The 24,969-nt window shown below is 43.6% G+C and overlaps 1 protein-coding gene across 2 annotated transcripts in view; it reads left to right on the forward strand.

Annotated features, from left to right (window-relative positions):
• Nucleotides 1-21,751, forward strand: part of Pde7a (phosphodiesterase 7A) — an 88,597-nt gene extending 66,846 nt beyond the window's left edge. For both annotated transcript variants that reach the window (XM_059254039.1, XM_059254040.1), the window contains exons 4-13: nucleotides 2,354-2,505; nucleotides 4,647-4,710; nucleotides 9,839-9,934; nucleotides 10,316-10,416; nucleotides 15,012-15,143; nucleotides 15,643-15,734; nucleotides 16,659-16,803; nucleotides 17,442-17,538; nucleotides 18,054-18,134; nucleotides 19,999-21,751. In XM_059254039.1, the coding sequence (XP_059110022.1) occupies nucleotides 2,354-2,505; nucleotides 4,647-4,710; nucleotides 9,839-9,934; nucleotides 10,316-10,416; nucleotides 15,012-15,143; nucleotides 15,643-15,734; nucleotides 16,659-16,803; nucleotides 17,442-17,538; nucleotides 18,054-18,134; nucleotides 19,999-20,204 (1,166 nt within the window). In that variant the 3' untranslated portion in view covers nucleotides 20,205-21,751. The remainder of the gene's footprint in view (nucleotides 1-2,353; nucleotides 2,506-4,646; nucleotides 4,711-9,838; nucleotides 9,935-10,315; nucleotides 10,417-15,011; nucleotides 15,144-15,642; nucleotides 15,735-16,658; nucleotides 16,804-17,441; nucleotides 17,539-18,053; nucleotides 18,135-19,998) is intronic.
• The last annotated feature ends 3,218 nt before the right edge of the window (nucleotides 21,752-24,969 follow it).

Here is a 24,969-nt window from a genome sequence, read left to right on the forward strand (position 1 = left end):
TCACAGAGACTGAAGCAGCATGCGCAGGGCCTGCACAGGTCCGCACCAGGTGGTCCACACCAGGTCCTCTGCATATATGTATCATGGCTTTCAGTATAGTGTTTTTATGGATTCCAGAGTGTGCAAATGAGTGGGTCTCTGGTTCCTGTGCCTTCTCTTGGGCTGTTTTTCTTCTATTTGTTTGTCTTGTCCAATTCTAATGTGGTAGTTTTGTAGTATTATACTTTATTTTGTTATATTTAATATTATCCCTTAGAAGTGTGTTCTTTTCTAATGAGACAGAAAAGGGGTGGATCTGGATGGGAGGGGAGGAAGAGTAAAGGGAAGGGAAACCGTAATCAAGGCATATTGTACGGAAAAAGAAAATATAAGGAAAGAAAAAAATGTATGATCTTCCTTCATGTACCACTTTGATTCTTTCTTGTTGCATGTCTTTTTAAGTTTTTAGTGGTTGCCTTGAGAATTACATGCATCATCTTTAAAAGTGTTTGCGTGTGGGTGTATGCACAAGTACAGGTGCCCAGGGAGAAGTTATGGGTGGCTGTGACTAGTTTGTCCTAGTTTTTTGTAGGGTTTTTTGTTTTTGTTTTTGTTTTTTTTTTAAACTTTGCAATAAAATACCCTGGCAAGAGCAGCTTAAGGGAGAAAGGGCACATTCCAGTGTGCAGTTCCAGGTTACAGTCCGTCACAGCAGGATGCACAGTGGGTTTTAAGGAGACTGGCCGCATCTCCTCACCTGAGTCAGGAAGCAGAGAACAATGACAAGCAGCAGGGGTCCAGATGCCTCTCCATCCATTTCCAGTCCAGATCTACAGGGGAATGGTCCTGGCCACCGTTCGCTGGGGCTTTCTGCATTGGTTAACTGAGAATAACCCGCCACAGGTGAACGCGGGGGCTTAGTCTCCCACATGATTCTAGATTTCTTCCAACTAACAATTAATAGTAATCATAGCAGAGTTGAAGGCAAAAAAAAAAAAAAAAAAAAGTGAGAGGCTACAATCCACCTAGAAAGCAACCAGGAAGGTCAGAGTGGCTGTGAGAGCCAGAGAAGAACATTGTGTCCTGACCCAGAAGGAAGACGTGACTGTTGTCAGCACACACATCTAACTCCAGGGCTGTGGAACTGCCAGCGCATACTACTCTGTAACTGGAGAGAGAAAAAGACAGTTTCTCTGTGATAGAGATGTTCCCTTCACATTGCTAGTAACAGCTGGATGCTACCGATTGCTAATTTCCATAGTCTGACTGTGGTACTGAATAAATGCAGGAAAAGGAAGGAAGGGAGGGAGGAAGGGAATGAGAAAATGAGTAGTATAACCATGGGAGCTGGCACACACACAGAAAACTGGTGTTCATGAGCACATGCCGAAGATTCTTAAGAGGCCTGTAGCTGAGTAACTCAGTAACTTTAAAAGGTGGAAGGACTGTGGAGCTGAGGTACAGAGCTAAATAACCGCCATCTCTTGTTTCCTTTGGTGCTCAAAGGAGCTGGGTTATTTTGACAGTAGAGGGGAGAAACAATGTTCCACTCATTGAAAGGACACACTGTTTCCAGTGAACAGCCACGGTCCCCAGAGTTTTTCTCTTTAGAGAACTTTTTTATTTTTATCCTTTAGAACCCTTCCAGGATATAAACAGATTTATTCCCTGTTTTTTTTTTATAGTTAAGATGATCTTTAAGATATTTAAACTGTCTCATTAGAATTTGAGATGTGTTATTACTGTAGTTGTTAATACCTCCTATGTGACTGGGATTCGGCATTTCAGTAGTGAGACTAAAATTTGTGAGTGTGTGCTTGCTTCCGATTTCATATTTATATAGTGTATTGCAGCAACAGTGTGAGAAGTAGCAGTTACCAGAAATTAAATTTTAAAACTGCTTCTAAATCCAGATGCTTTCGTTGCTCTCTAAAGGTGTCAAAACTTTTTACTTCTTCAGTTCAAAATAGAAATGAAGTACCTCTCCTAGAAAGAACTGTTTGTGGCAATTAATGAATTTTAAAAATACGTGTATGTGGGGCTGTAGAAATGCCTCAGCAGTTAAGAGCACTGGCTGTCCTGGCTGTCCTTCTAGAGGACCTGGGTTCAATTCTCAGCACCCACAAGATGGCTCACAGCCGTCCTTAACTTCAGTCCCAGGAAAGACAGTGCTCTTCTAGCCTTGCCCACATGCATACATGCAGGCAAAGCGCCCATATACGAAAAATAAAGGGAAAAATTGAAGTGCGTGTATATAGCACATTTGAAGTGCTTGTGTGGACCCCATGGACCCCATGGACCCCATGGACCCCGGGGTGTTAGAGGCAGCCTCTGCGGGTTTGCCTGTGTGTCACGGCTACTCCCTTTCTTTCAGCTCAGTCTGAAATTGAAGCGTCAGTGTCCGCCAGGAACATCAGAAGGCTACTGAGTTTCCAGCGCTATCTCAGATCTTCGCGCTTTTTCCGGGGCGCCACAGTTCCTAGTTCTCTAAACATTCTAGATGACGATTATAATGGACAAGCCAAGGTTTGTACAACTTCTTCCAAAAGATTTGAGTTGCTTGTTAAGTTACTGGAACCACCTCCCCAAAATACTGATTTAGGTACCTTTTTCCTGTCTGAATTGAGCCAACTTTTCAGATTGGGGGCCGTTTGTTTGTAAGCAGGTCTAACAGCACAAGGAAAACTTCTGAGAAAAGTAGTGAACGCGTTTGCATTTATTATACCATTAAGTAATGAGTGGATCAACGGGACAGTCAACTGTAGGCTGGCGGGATTGACGCTGGGAAGACGAGAGGGCCCGATCTGATGCCTCCGTGTTGGAGATACGAAGCTGGGGGCTGCACAGCCTCAGAAGCAGAGTTCACCCAAGGGCTCTAGATGAAAGTCCGGGGAGATGCTTCCATCAGCTACATCTTAACTAAAGCCATTGTTTTTAAGAGTTATTTCCTTCACTCTTACGAACTTCACAGGAAATTTCTTAGTAAGATTGAAGTGAATGGATTTTTTTTAATCAGATGGGATTTTATATAATCTTGAATTTTAATTTATTGGAAATTATTTTTTTACTTAAGTTTTATAGGCCAGGTTTTCTAAAGTTACGTAGATTGGCCTTGAGGTATCTTCTTTGAAGTTACGTTAAAGTTTAAAGAAAAGAACGTTTTCCTGCTTGAGAAGTCAGTGGGAACTGTTGATCCTCTAAAATTTAAACTGTTGTGAACTCTGCTGTTTCGATTAGCATGTTAACCTGTGTGGTGGTGTGATTTATGTCTCCACAAGTGTCACACTAATGTTGTTTGTGGTGGTTTATTCATCGTTGTATGTACAGTGAACTTTGGGATACAAAATAAAGTATTCACTTTAAAAGCCCATGAAATATGGACTTAGGTAGATTTGTTTACCTAAGTACGTATTATCCCAAAAGTTAATTGGCTGGTTCTATTGGTAGTTTTGAATGATATTTAAAGATCGTCAATAAATACCCCCTAGTTCAAGGGTCTTTTTAAAAAGCTGGTGAGCAAGCCAAGTGTGGTCATGCACGCCTTTAATCCTAGCGCTATGAAGCAGAGGGAGACAGATCTGAGTTTGAGGTCAGCCTGGTCTACGTACTGAGTTTTAGGACAGTCAGGGTTGTATAGTGAGACCTTGTCTCAAAAGAACAAAACAAAACAAAACAACTCTGGATGGCAGATAATTGAATTGGGTTCAGTGTGGGGACCCAAGTCCAGAAGTGACTCCTCAGTCACCGTCACAGCTTTCCGCCCTAGCCCAGCCAGTCGTTTTTGCCTGTTTCCCAGGCGTAAGTGAGGACTGGCGACAGTTAGCGGACGTATTGGCAGTTAGCTAGTACTCAGTGGCCTTTATAACTCTTCAGCAGATTTTTAAAATCTGATTTCAGAATATGCAGCATATGGGCTATATGCTGGTAAATTATTTCCAAATTCTCTAAGTATGTAGATCATAGGAACAGGTTGAAAGACTGACCTGACCTATACATAATTAATTGAAAAACAAAATAATTTGTTCTCAAATGGAGTTTATTTCTGTAGACAGTTTTTGAGCCAGTTGGAAACGTCTTAACTAAAAGGAGAATGAAAGCCAAGTGTGGTGGCACACACCTGTGACCCCAGCACTCAGGAGGCTGAAGCAGGAGAATTGCCATGAGTTGTAGACTAGCCTGGGCTGCATAAATGGTTCCCTGCCTCAAAACTAGAACATAGCTTTTCCGGGGTGACAACCACTACAAGAACATGCCTCGTGCAAAGGATCTCCCCATCCCTCTCCACAAGACAAGAAGGGGAAACAGAAGAAAGGTCGCGTGGTGCAGAGCCCCAGGTCTCACTGTAGGGATGTGCAATGCCCAGGATGGTGTGAATCTCCGCGGCCTTCAGCCCTGCAAACCGTAGTCCTGTGTGGTGGCCGCTCCTACGGCAGAAAAGCAAGGCTAAAAGCACCCGGTGTAAGATGAGTGGGAGCCATCCCAGTAAACACATTCGGGATTGAAAAATACAAAACAAAACTAGAAAATAAACAAAGGCAAATTACCCTTGGTGTTTCTCAAAGTAAATAGGCCACTTTTCATTCCCATTAACTTTGTTATGGACTGTCTGCAGAGAGTGGGTGTTACTGAGATTAAATTACAGGAGAAATGTTTGGTTCTCATTTCAGTGTATGCTGGACAGAGTTGGAAACTGGAATTTTGATATCTTTCTGTTTGATAGACTAACAAATGGTAAGTGAAGCATTGGACTTACTCGAGGTACTGTGATCACTAGAAGCCTCTGTAGAGACCTCAGCGTGGTGCGTCCTTGTTTTTACTCACTTAAGCTATGAACCTGGTGACAGCATTTTAAAAAGCCAGCAGAAATCATTTCATAAGTTTTTGCTTTTATTATTAGTCTTGATAGTAATCAAAAGTCACCTCTATCATGACTTGGCCAATTGGCAGTGTTTGCTGCCATTTTTAATAACTCAGACTGAATCTCATAGCAGTCTTGATTTTCCCATTAAAGTTCTTCAGCGTGTGACTATTTACAGTGCTGTTTTCGGACACAGTATTCCCATGCAGGGTTAGCCCAGAGGCGTGGTGGACCCCTTGGTCCTTTCTTGAGTGTGCTGGTCCTCAGGCTTTTTTCCCTTCTTCTGCAGAGGCTCAGCATGTTACCCGAAGCCTCCCTCTGCCCCTGCCGCCCCATGCTGGAGAAGGGCCTGTAGCTCAGGCGGGGCACTCAGACTCTGTGGAGAGTAAGAGTGGTTTGGAGACATTTCTCACAGAGTCACAGGGGACTCTGTCCCCTGCCTCTAGCTTAGCCCAGTCTTATGTGATGTTGGCATTGCCTTTTCTTTTTACTCTTTGGGATCCAAAAGTGGATTCTGTTTGGAAACCTTTTTTATTTAGAACAAAATCTTTGACAGAATTCTTGGTGACACTAGCCATCTTTGCCCCTTTTGTCTAAGTAGGCTTTTAATAAAGCTACACAGAGAAGTCATTTTTTCTGTTGGCAAGGGTGGACTAAAGTATGTGTTCCCTTGCCTTTTCTTTTTTTCTAAGAATGTGTTGATTTATTTATGGTGGTGTGTCTGCACATGCCAGAGCGCACATGTGGCAATCAGAGGACAACTTGCTGAAGTGGGTTCTCTCTTCTGTGGGTTCCTGGGTTCCGACTCAGTTTGTCAGGCTCACCTCTGCAAGCACCTTTCCCCACTGATCCATCTCACTGGCCCCGCTGCAGTTCATTGAGTGTCCCTGTTATTGCCTCTGAGCAGTAGGAGCAGAGGAAAGGCCGCTCTGTATCCCCTGCTTGTCTCTGCCCTGTGGCTAGGAAGCAGGTAAGACTGATGGGCAGAGTGGTGAAGACCGTGAGGTTTGCTCTGCCAGTCAGGTACCCTGGCATCCCTGCCTGTCTGTCCGTCTCCATTTCTCTCCACCTCTCTGGAGCCCTGGGGTGGGTAGGTGTCCTGTTGCTCTCTCCCTGCCACCTAGCTGGCGGCCCGACTGGAAAGGCAGGTGACCTTCCTCTGGGCCTGGTGGTTTTTCCTTTCTCTTTCTTTCTTTTCTTTTCTTTTAAATGTCTGTCCTAAACTATATCCCAGGGAATTTTTTAAAGGTGTATTATGTATGTATGTATGTATGTATGTATGTATGTATGTATGTATGTACACAGTGTTCTGTCTGCATGTGTCCTTTCAGGCCAGAAGAGGGCACCAGATCTCATTACAGATGGTTGTGAGCCACCATATGGTTGCTGGGAATTGAACTCAGAACCTCTGGAAAAGCAGTCAGTGCTCTTAACCCCTGAGCCATCTCTCCAGCCCTCTTTCTTTCTTTTTTTAATGCAGATGGGGAAATATGAGGTGGCCCACCTCCTTCAAGATTTGGGAAATTCTTCCTTCCTAACTCAACACAAACAGGCCTTCAGTTATCACAGATAGATACAGATGGAGCAGTACCAGCCACAGCACTTTTAAAGGCTAGCCTTATAAACTCATAGCTCATAGCCTATTTTTCAGCTACTGGGATGCCTGTCATTCATTGACATAGTTGGTGGTTCTTTTCTAAATTTAATTTTAAAAAGTATACAACCTGCTCGTCAGAGGCTTAGAGTGAAAGCCAGTGAGCTCAACCACTGTTCTGTGAACCAAGTTCTGTCAGTCCCCATTATTAAGCCCCTTTCCTTAGACCACCGCACTTGAACTGGAGTTTTGGAGAATGTGGCTGAATGACTTGGCCCAAGTGAAAACCAACCATTGTTAGCCGCTCTCCTTTGCTGTTATAGGAAGCTAACAACAGCCCCTTGGAAACCAGAGATAATCTACTTGAAGAAATGTAATTGAACAAATGGGCAGAAAAAAGTGTTCTTCAGCTTGCATTATATAGTTGTGTAGCATGAATCTTAAAGGGTCTTATTAATAAAATTAAACCCAGAGCCAGGTATTGGGCTAAAGCTGGACGATCAGAGAAGCAGAACAAGCCACAGCTACCTCACCTCGCCAGTTCCTCAGCTGATCCTGTTTCCTCAGGCTGGAAGCCTCTGAGTCCTTATCCAAATGGATCTCAGCTGAACTGTGCTGCTCAAAAGCCTAAAAGCTTAACCAGCCTAGTTCCTGGTCCTCACGCCTTATATACCTTTCTGCTTTCTGCCCTCACTTCCTGGGATTAAAGACTCACTTCCTGGGATTAAAGGTGTGAGTCACCATGCCTGGCTGTTTCCAGTGTGGCTTTAAACTCAGAGATCTGGATGGATCTCTGCCTCCCAAGTGATAGGATTAAAGGCATGTGTGCCACCATTTTCTGGCCTCTATATCTAGTGGCTGTTCTGTTCTCTGACTCCAGATAAGTTTATTAGAGTGCACAGTATTTTGGGGAACACAATACCACCACATAGTTGCAATGGTTTCCTTTCAGAACTAAAATTCTCTATGATTTGTGTTCACCATATCCAAGTTCACAGTTTCCCCTCCTTGCTTATGTGATTCAGTGGTGGTTTGTATCTCTTACTCCGGTGCTCTCTCAGTGGTAAGGGACAGGAGAGGAAGGAGCAGGCAGAGCGGAGTGGCTTGCCCAGGACAGGTGCATCCCATCTCCTTCTCCGCTCTCAGAGGGGAGGGTAGTTACTGTCCGACTCTCCTCTTACAGGGATGTGAATGGGGTGATGAGCCATAGCAAGGCCCTGCTGTTGCTCCTGAGAGCCTCTGGTTTGTGGGGGAGAGTGGCCAGCTTGTGTTTCTGCTCAAGCTCTCATGGAGAGTCAATTTCTAAACACTAGGGGTCACCACACCTTAGCTGGCCTATGTTTTCTTTGTGGCAGCTTTACTCTAAATAGGGTTTCCTTCCTTCCTTCCTTCCTTCCTTCCTTCCTTCCTTCCTTCCTTCCTTCCTTCCTTCCTTCCTTCCCTCCCTCCCTCCCTCCCTTCCTTCCCCTGGAACTCACTATGTAGTCCAGACTAGCCTCAAACTCACAGAGCTTTTCCTCCCCTCCCAGGTGCTGTGACTAAAGATCTATCTGCGCCACCATGCCTGGTTCATTGGCATTCAATTTCTTACAGATATTTTTTTCTTTCCATATGGAGATGACATGCCAGGTCATCTTTAAAAAGAACCTCGGGGCTGGCAAGATGATTTTGCAACTAGCCAGCACACTTGACTTTGTTGTTCTGGACCCACGTGGTAGAAAGCAAGAATGACTTCTACAAGTTGCCCTTCAACTTCCACGCATGTACCATGGCACATGTGCGTGCATGTGTGCGTGCGTGCGTGCGTGCGTGCGTGTGTGCATATGTGTGTGTGTAAAAGAATCCTTATGGACCAGCAAGATGATTCAGTAACTGAAGACTCTTGCTGCAAAAGCCTGGTGACCTAAATTCAATTCCCAATAAAAGTGGGAGAACTGATTTGCCAAAGTTCTCTGTCTCTCTCTCTGTCTCTCTGTCTCTGTCTCTCTCTCTGTCTCTTTCTCTCTCTGTCTCTCTGTCTCTCTCTCTCTCTCTCACACACACACACACACACACACACATACACACACACACACACACACACACACACACACACACAGAGTGTTATATTAAAAAACCCTCTTGTGGACTGCCCCTGTGTGCCACAGCCCCCATGGTGCTCCAGATGTGTTGAAGTGTTTACCTGTACTCATCTGTAGGTTCTGTTGACAGTGGCTTAATGAGTTGTTGGGTAATGCTTTGTTAACCTCCTAAATAATGTAAATCCTTAGTGTGAGATTTGTTATACCTTTAACATATTTTTCAAAAGATGCTAGCATCACATATATGTTACTGTTATTCATGATGCAGTAACTTATGAGAGTAAATCCCTTCAAAACAATTTTAACTGTTAATATAGCATATTTGTCCTGTAGATGGAGTCCACAGACTCCTGAGACATATAACAGAGTATGGTGACCGGGAGAGTTTTGTCAGGGAAGGGAACAGACAAGCATGTCAAGATGGGGATTCAGATGAGGATGGGCACTGGCGGTGCTTGTGTAGGGAATGGAGAGCCACAGGGATGTGCAGATGTCTGGATGTTTATGCTGGTTTGGACATCACAGGAGAGAGAGAAGGGAAAACATGGATTGATGAGGTCAGATGTATCCAGTGGATCAGGATCTGTCTTTGAGGAGAGACGGATGAATTAGTGTTTAAGGAAAGGGAATCTAAAGGCTTGGGGAAAATGAGGGGAAAGATGGGAAATCAGCATGTTAAAGTTTTAAGAAGAATGGCAAAGTCTTAGAAACAGGTGCTTTACAAAGTGACGGGGATTTCCCTAACAAAACAGTGAGATCGCCCAGCAGTGGTGGCCATAGCTCCATCGTGGTAGGTTTTGGCATACTGCCCTCCCCCACCCCCCACCCCCGCCAGCTCTCAGATTTTCTGCTCAAGTAAGGAAAAGGCAAGAGGTTTAGCTCAAAGCTTCTATTTTGGGAACCTTGAGGAGGTGACTGTCCCCTCCTAGTTGTGTTCCAGTAAAAATAAACACAGTTTCCACATTGGAAGGTTGTGGCCAAATTTGCTGTGAGTCCACTCATTTCTATGACGTGCTTGTAAAGCTGGACTGGCTTGTTCACTATAGGTCAGTTTTCCCATTCTACTATTGAGTATTATTTGGTAGCTTAAAAAGTTAACCTGAAAATCCTTAAAAGTTTCATCTTTCAGTTCTTTGTGGAAAACCGAAATTTTTTTTTTTTGTCTTAAAGTATATAGCTATCAGAGTCAGGAGCTGCATGCAGACTTTAGTAGAACAGCGTGGGCGTGGGTACTGTTTCCGGGGTCATGGTGGGACTCTGTCTAGGGACAGTAGCCTTCTGACCTTGCATGTCTTACTAACATGGCCTCTCCTCTTTCTTTTCTAGGAAATAGTCTAGTAAGTTTAACCTTTCATTTATTTAGTCTTCATGGATTGATTGAGTACTTCCATTTAGATATGGTGAAACTCCGTCGATTTTTAGGTAAGTGATTCTAACCCATTTAACAATAAGAGTGTACGAGAACCTGTGTGGCTGTCAGTCAGTCATAACAAACTGTTCAGGATCATACAAGCCTGTAGCTGCACACCATATAGCAACATCTGGGTCAGTGACAGGCAGCATGTGTGACAGGCCATGGATCAGTTGGCCTTGCAGCCACATTCTTTTTTGATGCTCTCTGCTGTGACATGGTATTGAAATGCCTGGTGACTGGCTGAATTGAGACGAATCTCTTAGAATGTGAACAATCTGAGTTGATAGCCACATGGAAAATGTATGTGGGTCACTCATAATTACCACTTTCAGTACTTGGATGTCCCTCTGGTACAGTAAAAATTTAGTTTTTTTTTTTTTTTAATTCAGTTATGATTCAAGAAGATTACCACAGTCAAAATCCTTACCACAATGCGGTCCATGCTGCAGACGTTACTCAGGCCATGCACTGTTACCTAAAGGAACCTAAGGTAAGCTGTGGGAACCAACTTCAGGTGACAGTCACAAGACAATTTCTTTGGACATATGTTTCCATAAGTTAGTGTGGTTCAGCACACATTCAGAAGCTTCTTCTGTAAGAGTGAGATCAAACTTGACTGGCTTTCCAGATGTGGCTGTAAGTGGAAGAACTAGAGAACTGTGCCCAGACATCTGACAACCCTGGGCTCTGTGAGAGCGTTTGGCATATGATTGAGTTCCCCATGGGCTCCATTCAGTAGAGATGTAGTTTTGTTTTCAAGTGTCCCCGTGTGAGACTGTTGGGCGTGCTGACGCAGAGCCTGGGGCCGTGGGCCGTAGGCCTGAAAAAGCATTCTTCCACCTGTTCTGGAGATGCTCAAGCCCACTTGGTAACCGTGCTTAAGTACTGTTGTTCTGGTCCCTGGCAGTTCATAGTAAGAGCCTGACTGTAAGGCAGCTGTGGTGGCTAACACCTGTAAATCCCAGCTCTGGAAAAGCCCAGATAGCAGGATTGCCAGGAGTTTTAAGGCAGACTGAACTTTGTGGCAGCTTCCTCTCACCATAGCCTGTCAGCTGGTGACTGCTGAGCAGCTTTCCTTAGCGGTAGACATTTAGTGATGTCCTAAGTAATGTGCTGGCTGCTTATGACACACATGTCAGCGACATAGAAATCTTGACCTGAAAAGAAAAAAGAAAGAAAGAAGGAGTTTTGGCCTGCAGTATCAGTTGTGGGTCATGTTATTACCTGACGTAGAAAATGTCAGCCTGCTGGGGCAGGATCCTGTCACCTTACATAAAAATGATGATGTCCCTTGTAGTGGCCGTTACAGAGGAAAGTACACATACTGCCAGCAAACAGTCAAACACAGAATTTCACTGAGGAGTGTCGCCTCTTAGTAGTTCTCTGTTTTATTGAAAAGGGCCCTGAAGACAGTTTTCCAGATAGATAGAGGTGAATCTGACTTTCAGATACTTTAAAAGAGCTGTAGTTTCTTATTCACAACACTCAGATATTACTAGAACCCATAGCCATTTAGTAACAACATTTATCTTCATAAAAATCCCTTCTAGACAGGTGGGGTGGTTCATGCTTGTAAGTACTTGGGAGGCTGAATCCAAAGGATGGAAAGTTCAGGGGTTGCATATGTACACTCTAAATATGTGTTAAGGGCTGGAGTCATAGTGAACCTCCGCTGTTAACTTGACCTAGAATCACCTGGGATGAGGGAACCTCAACTGAAGATTGTCCAACTGGCCTGTGGCCATGTCTGTGAAGTATTTTCTTAATTGTTAATTGGTATAAGAAGATCCAGCCCAATGATAGGTGGTGCCATCCCTAGGCAAGTGGGCCTGGGCTGTATGAGAAGTGTACCTGAGCAGAGCAGTAAGCAGCATCCCTCCGTGGTTTCTGCTTCAAGCTCCCACCCCGAGTCCCTGCTTCGGCTTCCACTGATGGTGAATGTAGCCTGGAGAGTAAGAAGGAATGAACTTTCCTCTGCACACTGCATGGGTTAGTGTTTTAGCACGGTAATGGAGATGACGGCTAGGGCAGCTGGGGGATAGTTCACTGGGTTGAAGTGCTTGCCACACAAGCCTGAGGACCTGGGTTTGCACCCCTAGAATCTATGTAGGAGTTGGATATGCAGCATCTGTGCCCTAGAGTGTCCGTAACCCCAGCACTCCGACAGAGGTGGGAGGCAGGAAAGTCCTGGAGCTTGGCAGGACAGCTGTCCTGGTGTGTGCTGTGGGAAGAACAGAGACCCATGTCTCAGATGAAGATGGGTGAGTGAGATCCAACACTTGAGCTTGTCCTCAGACTTCCACAGCATGCCGTAGCAAGTACACACACATATTCACACACGTGAATGTGCACATGCATTTACACACATACACACACACCATTGAATTACTTATATTTGTTATAAAGTTTTCTTTCTAGTAAAAGTTTTAAACAGAAACATTATATTTTTAATCATTTTTCTGCTTTAAATATGCGATTTGCTTTGTATTTCCCCCACAGACTTCATTATTATTACTGTGTATTCGGGGGGAGGGGCATGAACATGCCCCAGTTGGAGTGGAGAATGGAAGCCTGACTTTTAGGAGTCGGTTCTTTCCTTCCCAGGATTTCTGGGGATTGAACAAAGGTTCTCAGGCTTAGGGCAAGTGTTCTTACCCACCAGGCTGTCTTCAACCCTCCCACAGAATTTTTAAAAAATTCTTTTTGTGTGTCATTTTTTTACCTGAGACTGTAAAATTATGTGTGGTCATGTAGTAATTTTGCAGTAAATCTAAGATACCATTTTCTTCCAGGAAGGTACTTCACTGTTATTTTACCACCTCCTCTTATCATAAGAATATAATACTTTACCATGTTGCTTAATAAAAGACATGGCATTCCATTTATAACCCCATGTCCATTCATAAATTAGTGTTCCTTAGGTGTATACTCCCATGCTCATTCATTTGAGTCACGGGAGAGATGGCTTGCCTTACAGTCCACCTTCTGTTCATCTTTATTAGTGCTTTCAGAAGTTTGCTTTTAGGGCTGGGGGTCTAGATCATTTGGTAGAATGCTTGCTTAGCTTGCCAGAAAGGCATAGGTTCAGTCCTACACACCTTATAAAACTGGGCATGATGGTACACATGTGTAATCCCAGTATTCTGAAGACGGGGGCAGGAGGATCCGAATCTGTTCAGGGTCACCCTTAGCTACATAGTGAGTTCAAGGCCAGCCTGGGCTATGTGAGACTTCTGTCTCAAAAAACATTTGGTTGACAACTGGTCAGAGAGCAGAGAAGTACTATGGACTGACTGTTCAACCACAAATAGGACATTGATATCAGATCATATCCCTTCTGTGCAAGACTCGGGAACCATGGAGAAAGAGGGAATGGATAAACTGTAAGAGCCAGAGGTCAGAAAGGGCCTGGGCAAAAGTCTTCTGGATATGGCAGGACGAGTCATGAACTCACAGCAGCCATGTTTGCCTCCACAGGACCTCCACAAGATCAAGTCAGCATTCTAGATGGAATCAGGAGAGACAGCTTTCCCTAGCGGAAGAGCTGTTGACAGGGTGGCTCTTGGGGCAGGGACAGTTTCCTCTGAGGGTTGAACACACTACAGAGGATGGCCCCACCCATGAGTTCTGAGCAGCACAGAGTAGACTGGGGTGGATTACTTCTTTAAAAAGAGAACACGGAGTTTGTAGGGGAAGTGAGAGGTGGATCTGGGAGGAGGTAAGGGCAAGAGTTGGGCAAGTACGATCAACTCACATTACATACAGGTATGAAATTCTCAAAGAATTAATAAAAATATGCTTTTTAAGTTTGGTTTTTAAACCCTTTGCATATTCTGAAGAAGAAGAAGTCATGTTCTTTACTAACTTTGCCATATTTATTGAGGTCGAGCATGTACTAACTTGTATGATACAAAGAGAAATCATATATGTTCTCTACCTTAAGATACCTCACAGGGCTGGGGCAGTGATCACTGTCTCACAAACCAGTCCCTGGACAGCAGAATTAAAACACCAACTCCTGAAGGGTTTTCTCTGACCTTCCTACACATATCATGGCATGTGTCTCCTCACCCCACCCCAATAATAAATCAAAAATTTAAAGATACTTTGTAGCTTCCTAGATGCAAGCACTCAGTGACATGTGACTGAGATAAACCTCAACACATAGGCAGAAAAAGGTTTCTTCTGGCCTGGGAAGGAAATACCCAAATTTGAATGTTTGAAGTTTTTGTGACACCCTCATCTCTCTCATATGTTAGCATTATCAGTGATTTATGCTCAGAAAGTTTCGCTGTTGGATTACAAGGTTGTACAAGCTCAAATTATCTTAAAGTAAACCTAAATAAAAATCGGATCAAACGAGTGCCGTTATGGCCGGACTTGTGAAGAAGGGCTGTGGACACAGATGTGCCCTTTGCCAGGGCTAGGGCTGAAGGGGGGAGCAGGATACAGTGTGGGTCCCTGGAGATGGGCCGTACAGGATGAGATCAGGTGTTCCTGAAAGGGCTGCTTCATGAGAGATGCTGGTGATAGACTCAAGGTTTTTATTACTAAAATTCTTCGTCAGCTAATAATAGACTTTTAGCTATGGTTATTTTGTTGGTTACGTTTGGTGATAATTACTACGACTGAAGTTACATTGCAATCAATGAAATTCCTTTTCTGGTGTGACTTCACTGTCCTGCATGTGGCCATCCACTGGTAGAATGAAAATACACAACCCTGTTTGTCAGTTAAGAGTCAGTTGCTTTCTAGGAGGAGTAGTTCCTGTCTTAGCTGTTTTTAGCTGTGTGGTAAAAGTGAAGCAGAGTCAGGATAAGCTCTGTCCGTCAGGCAGTAGCACCGTGCATCCCAGTTCAGGCTGCACTGTCCCCAAGTCACTGCCTGGCAGGCTCTTGATGGCACTAAGGGGCACCTGAAAAATTACCAGGCAGAGGAGGAGACCCACCACCCCCACTGGCTCCTAGTGGTAGAGAGTGTATTTCAGGTGTGTTTGTGATTAATTACTACTACTACTATTATTATTATTATTATTATTATTATTAATTCTTACTATTAATTAATTATTCTTTTGTTACACTCTAGCTTGCCAATTCTGTAACTCCTTGGGATGTCTTGCTGAGCTTAATTGCAGCTGCTACTCATGATCTGGATCACCCAGGTGTTAATCAGCCTTTCCTTATCAAAACCAACCATTATTTGGCAACTTTATACAAGGTTAGTACAGTTCCATTGAGAATTAATTTGTTTTGTTTTGTTTTTTTTAGTATGTGCTTAAAATCCAGCACTGAGGAGAAAGAGACAAGAGGATCCCTTGTGCTCACTAGCTGACCAGCCTCACTTAATCCATGAGGCCCAGGCCAGTGAGAGACCCTCTCAGAAAACAGTGTGGATGACTCCTGAGGAACGTCATCCAAGGTTGATCACTGGCCTCTACATACGTGCTCATGTGCACGCTGCTCACACCACAAATGCACTCACCCACCCACAAATAAACACACACACACACACACACACACACACACACACACACACACGAATAAATTAACAATACTTTAATACTTTGCATTCCATGCTGTTCAGTGTTTTAAGGAAATAAAAGTAGTGGAAGCAAGTTTCCAATGAGTGTTAAAGCTTTAACCAAGTTGATGTTGCTGACAAGTGGTTTTTTATGTTCAGAAATGACTGTCAGGTAACCGAGAAACCCTTTTTATAGAATACCTCAGTCCTGGAAAATCACCACTGGAGATCAGCAGTGGGCTTGTTGAGAGAATCTGGTTTGTTCTCACATTTGCCACTGGAGAGCAGGTAAGTTGGATTAAGACAAATATATTGCCTATGGAAATAAAGTTAGTAATTAAAGTAGTTTATAAAGGTTTGAAAAATATGTTATTAGTCAGGTGTTCCATAGTTTTCAGTTTTTGTTAAACTGGATGTATCTTGTAATCTCACATGAGGCAGTTTTTAAAATGATTCAGTGTATCTGCTACCTGTATTAACATATTACATTTTCCCTCCAGAAAATTCAAATATACTTATATAGATAATTGACTTTTCATTTTTTTTTTTTTATGTGTGTGGGTGTTTTGCCTACATGTATATCCATTCACCACATGTGTGCCTGGTGCCCCAGAACCAGGAGAGAGTGAGGGACTCCCTGAAACTGTGTGGGTAGTATATGTGGGAGTTGGGAATCAACCCAAGTCCTCTGGAAGAAGAGTCTATGCCCTTGACCACTTAACCGTCTCTCTGGCCACTTGATTCAACTGCAGAGTAGACTTTTATTAGGATTTCATGAAGCACCTTTCTCAAGTGTCTCAGTGGACAGTTGAATGGGCTAGCGTTCTCTCTCTCTGAATGTTCTGACTTTTAAGTCATTTGCTGTACGCATGGATTTCTAAGAAAATAAGAAAATTCTTAAGAATTTCTCAAGTGGCACTCCAGTGTTATACTGACTCTTCCCCTTTTAAGTGAATAATTACACTTTGGATGACAGAAAAAGACACTCCTTTGGAATATTTGCATAGTGATATTTCCCTGTAAACTTAGTTTGACTTTTGATTATTTTAATAGTTTTTTTAAATGCATTCTTCCCAATACTTCTTTATATATTAAGTTTAAAGCAACTGACAGGGTATCTTAGGGTTTTATAAAGCTTTCTGAATATTTAAGTTTAAGGGAGAAAATGAACTGAAAGTACTCAGTGTCTTTTTCTTATGTCTCCAATTCCAGGCAGCAGATGGAGACTCAGATAGGTGCTTTGATTCTGGCCACAGACATCAGTCGCCAGAACGAGTACCTGTCATTGTTCAGATCGCACCTGGACAGAGGTGACTTACACCTTGACGATGGCAGACACAGGCATTTGGTTCTACAGGTAAGGTCCACACTGCAAAGATTCTGTTTCCAGGGTAACTCATGTGATGGGCAGAGCAAAAAGGAAATCCTGTAGCAGCATATTTTTTCAGGGTAAGTTGGAAGGAAAGAGAAGTTCCTCAGTTAGCACGCTCCCTTCCAGAGGGACATGCTGGAGAAGCGTCTGGCTTTGGTACTTTCATCCCCGAGTTTCCGATGAAGAGTGAAGGGCACCCAGTCATCAGTGGCTTTCTGTTCTGATGAAGTCTCACATTAAGGGGGGCAAGGAGTAGATGGTTTCTCTGGTTTGTTGGTACTTGATGACTGACCCAGTCGCTGCCTCCTTGGGATTGTCGAGGGTAGTTCAGTTTAACAGGCTTAGCACCCTTATCAGCGTTTCTGCACAAATAATTGGTAGATCGGTGGCAGCATCAAGTTAATGTAACCGTGAGTTTTCTTTCACGGTAGTTTCCTCTTGGCTGGCTTCCATTTTATTTGGTTCTGGATCCCAGGCACACTAAACACATGCCCTACACCTGAGCTACCAGCCCAGGTGCTCCTTTCTCTTTTTGGTGTTCTTCCCATTGTTGGAGTTTATTGAAACTTGGTACAACTAAGAGCTTTTCTTCCTTAACACAGTTTTAATATTTTGTTTGCTAGATGGCCTTGAAATGTGCTGACATTTGTAACCCATGTCGGAACTGGGAATTAAGCAAGCAGTGGAGTGAAAAAGTAACGGAGGAATTCTTCCACCAAGGCAGGTTATAGTACCGTGTGAATAACATCAGAATCCAGCCATTTAGAAGAGCCTCACTGTAGATGCATCATGTTTTTAACAACTGTTCATAGTTCATGTGTGCATGACCAGTAACACACGGAGCATACTTTGAAACTGAGTGACCCTGTGTATTCATGACTATTCAGAAAGTAGGCTGCAGGCTTGGCTGTGCAGAAAGATTGCCCTGAAGTCACTCCATCCCTTTGCCTGTGTAGAATGCAGGACCATGTGAGCATGTGAGGCATGCTTGAAAATACTGACAGAATTAGTCTTGGGAGGAACACCTAGTAAAAAATCCTCTATTTGGTCCATTTAGTGATACCAGTTTGGCAAGCTTTCTGTGTGTCACTAACTTCCCGTTTAATCCTCTCCTGAGGATTGTGTAATGTTCTTCCAGTAAATTTAAATTTACAGATACAATGAAGGTATTTGTTACAGATTTAGATAGCAGATCTGTTCCATCTTAACATTTCCCTTTTTTTTTTAATTTATAGGAGATATAGAAAAAAAGTACCATTTGGGTGTGAGTCCACTCTGTGACCGTCAGACCGAGTCGATTGCCAACATCCAGATTGGTAACTATGCACATTTAGTTGCAGCTTGTTAAAAAAATTACACTCATTTTGATTTTCTTAAGACTAGACTAGAAAATCATTCAAAACAAAGTATTCAGCTTATGCTCATTCTAGTTTGTAGGAGAGTTGAGGAACTCTCAACCACTGTTACCTGTTCCCTCTCTCTGCCAGCCCCTCCTGTCTGCCTCCTAGACTCGTTTCTTGAATGTCAAATGTCACTTCCTCCAGAAGCCACCTTCCTGTCCCCAGGCAGTCAGTCCCTCTGTCGGGCTCCCAAAGTGTACACACGTACCACACACGCATGCTTTGCTTTTGACTTTGTCGTCCCACTGCCTGTCGCCACTGTACCGAGGTGGGAAGCACTCTAGAATTGAGGGAACTAAGCGTGTACTGGGACGCACACAGACTGTTCTGTGATCGCCACTGGAAGTGGAGGAAGATGGCTGGATGACACTCCCAAGTTACAGTAGAGTGTATGTTAAGCAGCCGGGGTTGGGAGGGCCTTAGAGTTCAGAGTGAACACAGTGAAGTGGGTTGATAAACGTCAGGAAGTGAAGTTTCTAGAGTTTCGGGGCGAGCACAGGCATAATGCGGCGGGAGAATGCAGCAGCAGCAGCAGCACCTTCACGCCCCTGATCACAAAGCATCTTCCTGTAGGGCAGAGGGGCTGACTTGACTACAGAGTCAGAGATGCAGACAACCCCTGGTGCTGATCCTGTAGGAGTTGCCCTTGGCTCCTGTGGCTGAGGCTGTACACGGTGGTTTTTCTCTTGGTGGAGGTAACGAGACAGTGAACAGATCTGCGGTCTGATTTTCAAGGATTCCCAAGTCCAAAGAATAGGTGAAATATGCAAGCTAGGTGAATGGGTAGTCCCTTTAATGTCTTTTTGCCTGAGGAGATTACTCTCTAGTCTAAAGAGGACTTCCATGGCTCAGCTGCTCCAGAGCTGTGTTGGAAGCACCCACATCAGGTGGCTCACCCGTAACTCCAGCTCTGGGGACTCTGTGGCCTCTGCCTCTGAGGACACTCAGACACATATGGAAGGCACTCAGCACATACACACACATGAATAAAAATGTGTTTTAAGTCGTGATTTTAGCTGGGCATGACTATACATGGCTATAATCTCACCATTTTCAGAGTGGAGGAGGAAGGGCAGAAGTTCAAGGTCATCTTTAGCTATATAGTGGGGTGTGTCATACTCAAAGAACAAAACAAGGACTGGCAAGATGGCTCAGTGGGCAAATGTAGCTGCCATCAATCCTGACGGTCTGAGTCTGATCCCTGGGACCCACATGGCTTAGGACAGAACCAACTCCCGCAGGCTGGCCTCTGACCTCCCCGTGTGCACTGGCTGGTCTCACTTTAGTCACTTTTTAAAAAACTAGTCTCATGATTCTTGGACTATTTCTACTCAGGAGTTTTGACATTTGTATAAATACTAAGCCACGCCAGGTGTAATACTCCACCCCTGAGGAAGTGAAGCAGTCACCAGTGGGCCCCTCTCGGCCTGCGGTGGTCTGAGAATTCGTCCCTTGAGCTGTGTTCGGTCCTAGTGCCCTTAGAGTTGGTATGGCCACCATCCGTTAGCTTAAGTAGGATGTGGTTGTTCAGCTGAGAGAGAGTCAGGAAAGGCGGGATAATGTTGGCCAGCTCACTCTGGTTAGAGTACCACAGAGTTACCCAAGAGATCCAGATTTGTAAGTGACACGCGCACACACACCCAGACCTTTTGAAAAATAAAAAATAATATTCTGGTAACACTTGCGTGGAACTGAAGAACATTAAAACTCTAGATGTTTTAAAGATCAATTCAAGATATGTATACTAATGACTCCCCCCCCCTCCCCCCCGTTTCTCAAGGTTTCATGACTTACCTAGTGGAGCCTTTATTTACGGAGTGGGCCAGGTTTTCAGACACGAGGCTGTCACAGACAATGCTGGGACATGTGGGGCTGAATAAAGCCAGCTGGAAGGGACTGCAAAGACAGCAGCCTAGCAGCGAGGACGCCAATGCTGCATTTGAGTTGAACTCACAGTCACTAACTCAGGAAAATCGATTATCATAACCCTGAACCAGTGGGGAAAACTCCCTCCTGCAAGATTGGAACTGTGAAATGGGTCTCTCTCGAGGTGAAGAACTGGTTCTGACTGCCGGGTTTCCAGGGAACTGATGCCAGCATTATTTATTATTGAGTTTGTCTCTGTTGGATCCTTTGAGCCCACTTTTTAATGATAAGCCTGAATATACAGCAATATGCATCTGGCTTTTGTGTGAGACCCTGAATATACGAAGCTCAGCAGGAGAACCAGAAAGGATTAACAGAGGAAGACTTGCTGCCGATTTCACAGCATGTGTCCTCCAAGCCCTGAAACTTGAACCGAATCTCAGCAGCAATCTTGGTCTACCTGTCTGATACAGCAGCGCATCCGTCCCTTCCACTATTTTCTCTCTGAGAAAACAGAAATGTGAAGTGCCCAGCCTCTGCTGCCTCTGGCAAGACTCAAATGTTTACAAATCAACTCTGAAATACTGGTTCTAAATTGCCTTGGAGCATGATTGTGAAGGAGCCACCGAGACATGCACTGCTCGAACTGGAGCCCGCAGCTCTCCCGTGGTTTGCCTTTTTTCTGCTTTGGATGCCCTCAGAGCCTCTCGTTTGCCGTTCTGTCTTGTGCACTGGAGAGTGAGTGGTTATCACCGAGCACCGAGTGTTTCACTCCAGTGCTGTTTGGCAATGCAGATTTTGAACTCTCCGTTTTTAATTGGGGGGGAGGGAAGGAACACCAGTGTCCCGGCTGTGTCCAGACTGCAGTGAAGACACTGCATGTTGTTTTCACTACTGCACACTTGACCTGCACATGCAAGGAAAAGGTGGACTGTTGAACACACCATCTCAGCTCAGGGTATTTGCCAATCCGAAATAAAGTGGGGTAGGGAAGTGTGTCCTTCAGATCAAGGGAACTAAAGTCCCTTTCGCTGCAGTGCGTGAGAGGTATGTTGTGTGACTGTATGTGTGTGTTTGCGTGCATGTTTGTGCATGTATGGCTGTGCATGTTCTGTCCATCCATGTGGGAAGGGATTGGAAATGTAAGCTTTTATTTATTGTTTTAGAATGTGACCTAGTGAGCAGCCACACGTGGGGGAGGGGAAGGTGGGTCAAGCTGAAAGATGCTCCAGTTGCCTTAAACTCTGCACAAAGCTAAGTGACCAAACTTCTCGTTTTGATTGGAAAAGTGCATTGTTTTCTTGTCCCTCCCTTTGATGAAACGTTACTCTTTGGTGGGCTTTTTGATGTGAATAGACGTTTTCTAGGATAAAATTTAAGGACTAATTTTAGACAAAACATTCCACTTTTGTAATTTGTTTTCAGTGGTTTTATGTAGAGCAAGCACAACTGTAATCTAGTTTGAGAAACGGTGCTTTCTTTTAGTTCATTTGTATTTCCCTCGTTACTGTAAAAGACTGTTGATTAATTATGTTTACAGTTTGTTGCAACAGCCATCTTGGGAGAAAGCTTGAGTGTAAAGCCATTTGTCAAAGGCTTTGCCATACTCATTTAAACATGTGCCTGTTGCTGTTAACTTTTGATGAATAAAAACCGGTCTTTTCTCATTTTTAGCTTTGCATTTTACCTTCCCACTCGATCCTTTGGAAATCATGTGCTGAATTCCTAGGTGGTCAGTCAGCCGTTGGTCCATTCACTCCTGGGTATTCTGCAGTCTAAGCTGTGTGCAGACACCTCCTCTGGCTCATGTGGCCTTACTCTATGCACCCTAAAAGTGCGCAAGGCCTGGTTCAGTTTGATCAGTCTCTGCCTATTGTGGATGGTACTTGACTTCAAAGCATTTTGTTCCTGCAATTGGGAAACACAATGCCTAGGAAATCACACCTTGGCTGAAAGTACCAGCTGTGTTTATGTCGGCCTTCTTAAAGCAACATAACCAACAGCCACTCACTTTTTTTGAGACAGGGTCTCCCCAGTCTCAGGTGGCCTCAAACTCACCAGATCTCCCTGCTTCTGTTCTGTATCCTGGGATTAAAGGTGTGCACCTTTAACTTTCCATGCCAGTTAAGAGTGGCCTTTCTGCCTCCACAGGCCTAATTCACTAAAAGGGATTTAGTGGTACCTGTTTTCTACATAAAGATGGAACTTCAATAATCTTATTCTAATATATCCAAAATATTTTATTTAGGCATATGATAATGTTTAAAGATACTTTACCTTTTTTTTTAAAGTGGGGTGTTGTCTTTGAAATTTCAATTTTGTATTTTAAACTTATACCACATCTCAACTCAGACTAGTCTCATTTCAAGTGGTCCATGCTCACATTTGGCTCTCTTATTAGACAGCATAGGTACAGGATAGCAGTCATTACCTGAAGAAAGCCAATCGGTCCCTCCTAAAGTGGCAGCATATTTGATCTGTCCATATTTGATTTTGTCCATCTGACAAAAACTCCTGTAAGCTCAGATTGTTTCCCAGCTCATGAGAAACTCACCTTAAGCAAGTTCACAGTAACTGATATTGTAAAGAACAGTCTTGGCATTTTAATTTGCAATGAGAAATGTAACTACTAATCATTCTCTCCCTTTAGGCAAATCTCCTTGAGAAGCCAAATTAGGAGCAGCTGGTTTACTCAGTGAGCAAGGATTCTGAGCAAGGGACGCGTTTCCTCATGCAGCCATCTCCCTGTGGGGATACCTGCTGATATCCATAGCTGTGGACTGGGTACCCTCTTCCCCTGGGTGCTAGAGGTTCTCTGCCACTGGTTGCTTCTCCACATTAGCCTGATTGGGAATTCCACTGCGTCTGTCATGTCCTTCAGCCCTTTCTATTGAGCTGGCCTAGGCGGTGCACTGCCTGGGGTGGGGTGCCTGTTTACTCCTGCCCTGATTGTGCTGCTCTTGAGTTTACTTACGCCAAGGTGTCGCTTTCCTGTTTACAGCTTCTCAAAGGAAAGCTAGGTGATGCTCCCAAACCCATCAGAGTTGGTTTGCTTACAGCGGTGTGGGAATTACTTGTCACCCTCTTGCTTCTTTGACTTATATTCCTTGAACAATTGGTTCTTCTAGAGGAATTTGAGGAAACATTTAGATCACATTTTTTTTTAAAAAAAGTAAGCAAATACATAGTGCAAAATTCATGGCATTTCAAGATAAATTGGACATGTCAAAGAATTTTTGAGGATGTAGCGGCCATTTGGGAGTCTGGGCCCAGTACTGAAGAGGGGGTGGGTGAGGAAGTCTGCTTTAGGGGTGAGAAAAAAATTTTGACAAGTCAAGGTAGGACTTAACTACAAATGTGGTTCCTCATTAATATTTGTACCTTAAACATAATGGTTTGTAACAAGCCTCTTTGTATTTTTTTTTTTAAAAAAAAGCAAAAATTATATTTTTTGTCCTTTGCAAACCTGGAAAAAATACCCTGTACCTGAGGTATAGGTTAGAGGTGCTAGTGATCCCTTCGAGGTTCTGCAGTGGTCTTTCCCACAATGCTTTTTTGATGTTTATGTTTCCGATTGAAGACTTAAAAACTGTCACAAGCTTGTCATGTCTTGAGACCAGTAACTAATGTAATTCATACTGCTTTTAAAGAAATGTTCAAACTAGTTAGCATATCTTCAATGTGTATTTGAAACATAACTTACATTGGAGATTTGGTGTGCAGCCATTCCCTAAGAACCTACATGGCATTGGGAGGACCCCCACGGGGACATGGTCTTTAGGAGGGATCACCACCACTGCAGAGCAACATGGGACTGAGCTGACAGAAATATAAAGGGTCTCATGTTCTTCAGTGTGCATGGCGTAGGGCGGGTGTAAACTGGGCCATCAGTAAACCAATTACTGTGGAATGTACCCTTTGGCTATCAGATTATGGATAAGAAATTTACTAGAAGTGGTTTGGTAATGCTGAAGTTGTATCGTAAACAAGGTCTGGGTTCCCGTTGTACACAGAACGTGACAATGGGTGTTAGAACTTTAAAGAGCCGGGCGGTGGTGGCGCACGCCTTTAATCCCAGCACTCGGGAGGCAGAGGCAGGCGGATCTCTGTGAGTTCGAGGCCAGCCTGGTCTACAAAGTGAGTTCCAGGAAAGGCGCAAAGCTACACAGAGAAACCCTGTCTCGAAAAACCAAAAAAAAAAAAAAAAAAAAAAAGAACTTTAAAGAGCATTACAAGTTTCAAATTTTCTTGGTGAAAGAAAATGTTTGTGATTAGTTTTCAGAATTGCATATGAAGGGAAATGCTGGGGTATTGTTTGAGAGAATGGCTTAATGAGGAAACTAACCCCGTTCTTATCTCTTAATACTTAAGTCACTTAGCATTCAAATTTTATTACAAAATACAGTTTTCAGTATTCAAAATGATACTTTGAGTAAAATACTGACTTTATCAACTAAATTTTAAACTCCCTAAGTTTTCTAACCTATCCGGGACTCCATCTTTAGAATCTGGTAGGGTGGAAGGGGAAAGAGAAATGCCATTATTCTCAACGTTCAGTGTATTACTGGCTGTGAACTTAAATTGAAACCTGCTGACTTAGTCACTTGTGGCTTTCAATTGATTCAGCAGTCTGTTAAAAAATTCCATCTTGTACTTGTCTTTAAGCTCTCACACTCTTTCCTTCCTGTGTGTGTGTGTGTGTGTGTGTATGTGTGTGTGTAAAATAAATCTGAAGTATTTCTTCACTGTTTGGACACGTCTTTAAAAATTTCAGAAAACTGTAATGCTATCACAGTTTTTTATCTTACCTAAAATTTATAAAGATTATAAAGTTTTGAAGGAAACATCAAAGTCTACCTGTCGGTTTACTTCAGGCGTTGTGGCA

This window comes from Peromyscus eremicus, chromosome 2 (assembly GCF_949786415.1).
Source record: "Peromyscus eremicus chromosome 2, PerEre_H2_v1, whole genome shotgun sequence".
Taxonomy (NCBI): domain Eukaryota; kingdom Metazoa; phylum Chordata; class Mammalia; order Rodentia; family Cricetidae; genus Peromyscus; species Peromyscus eremicus.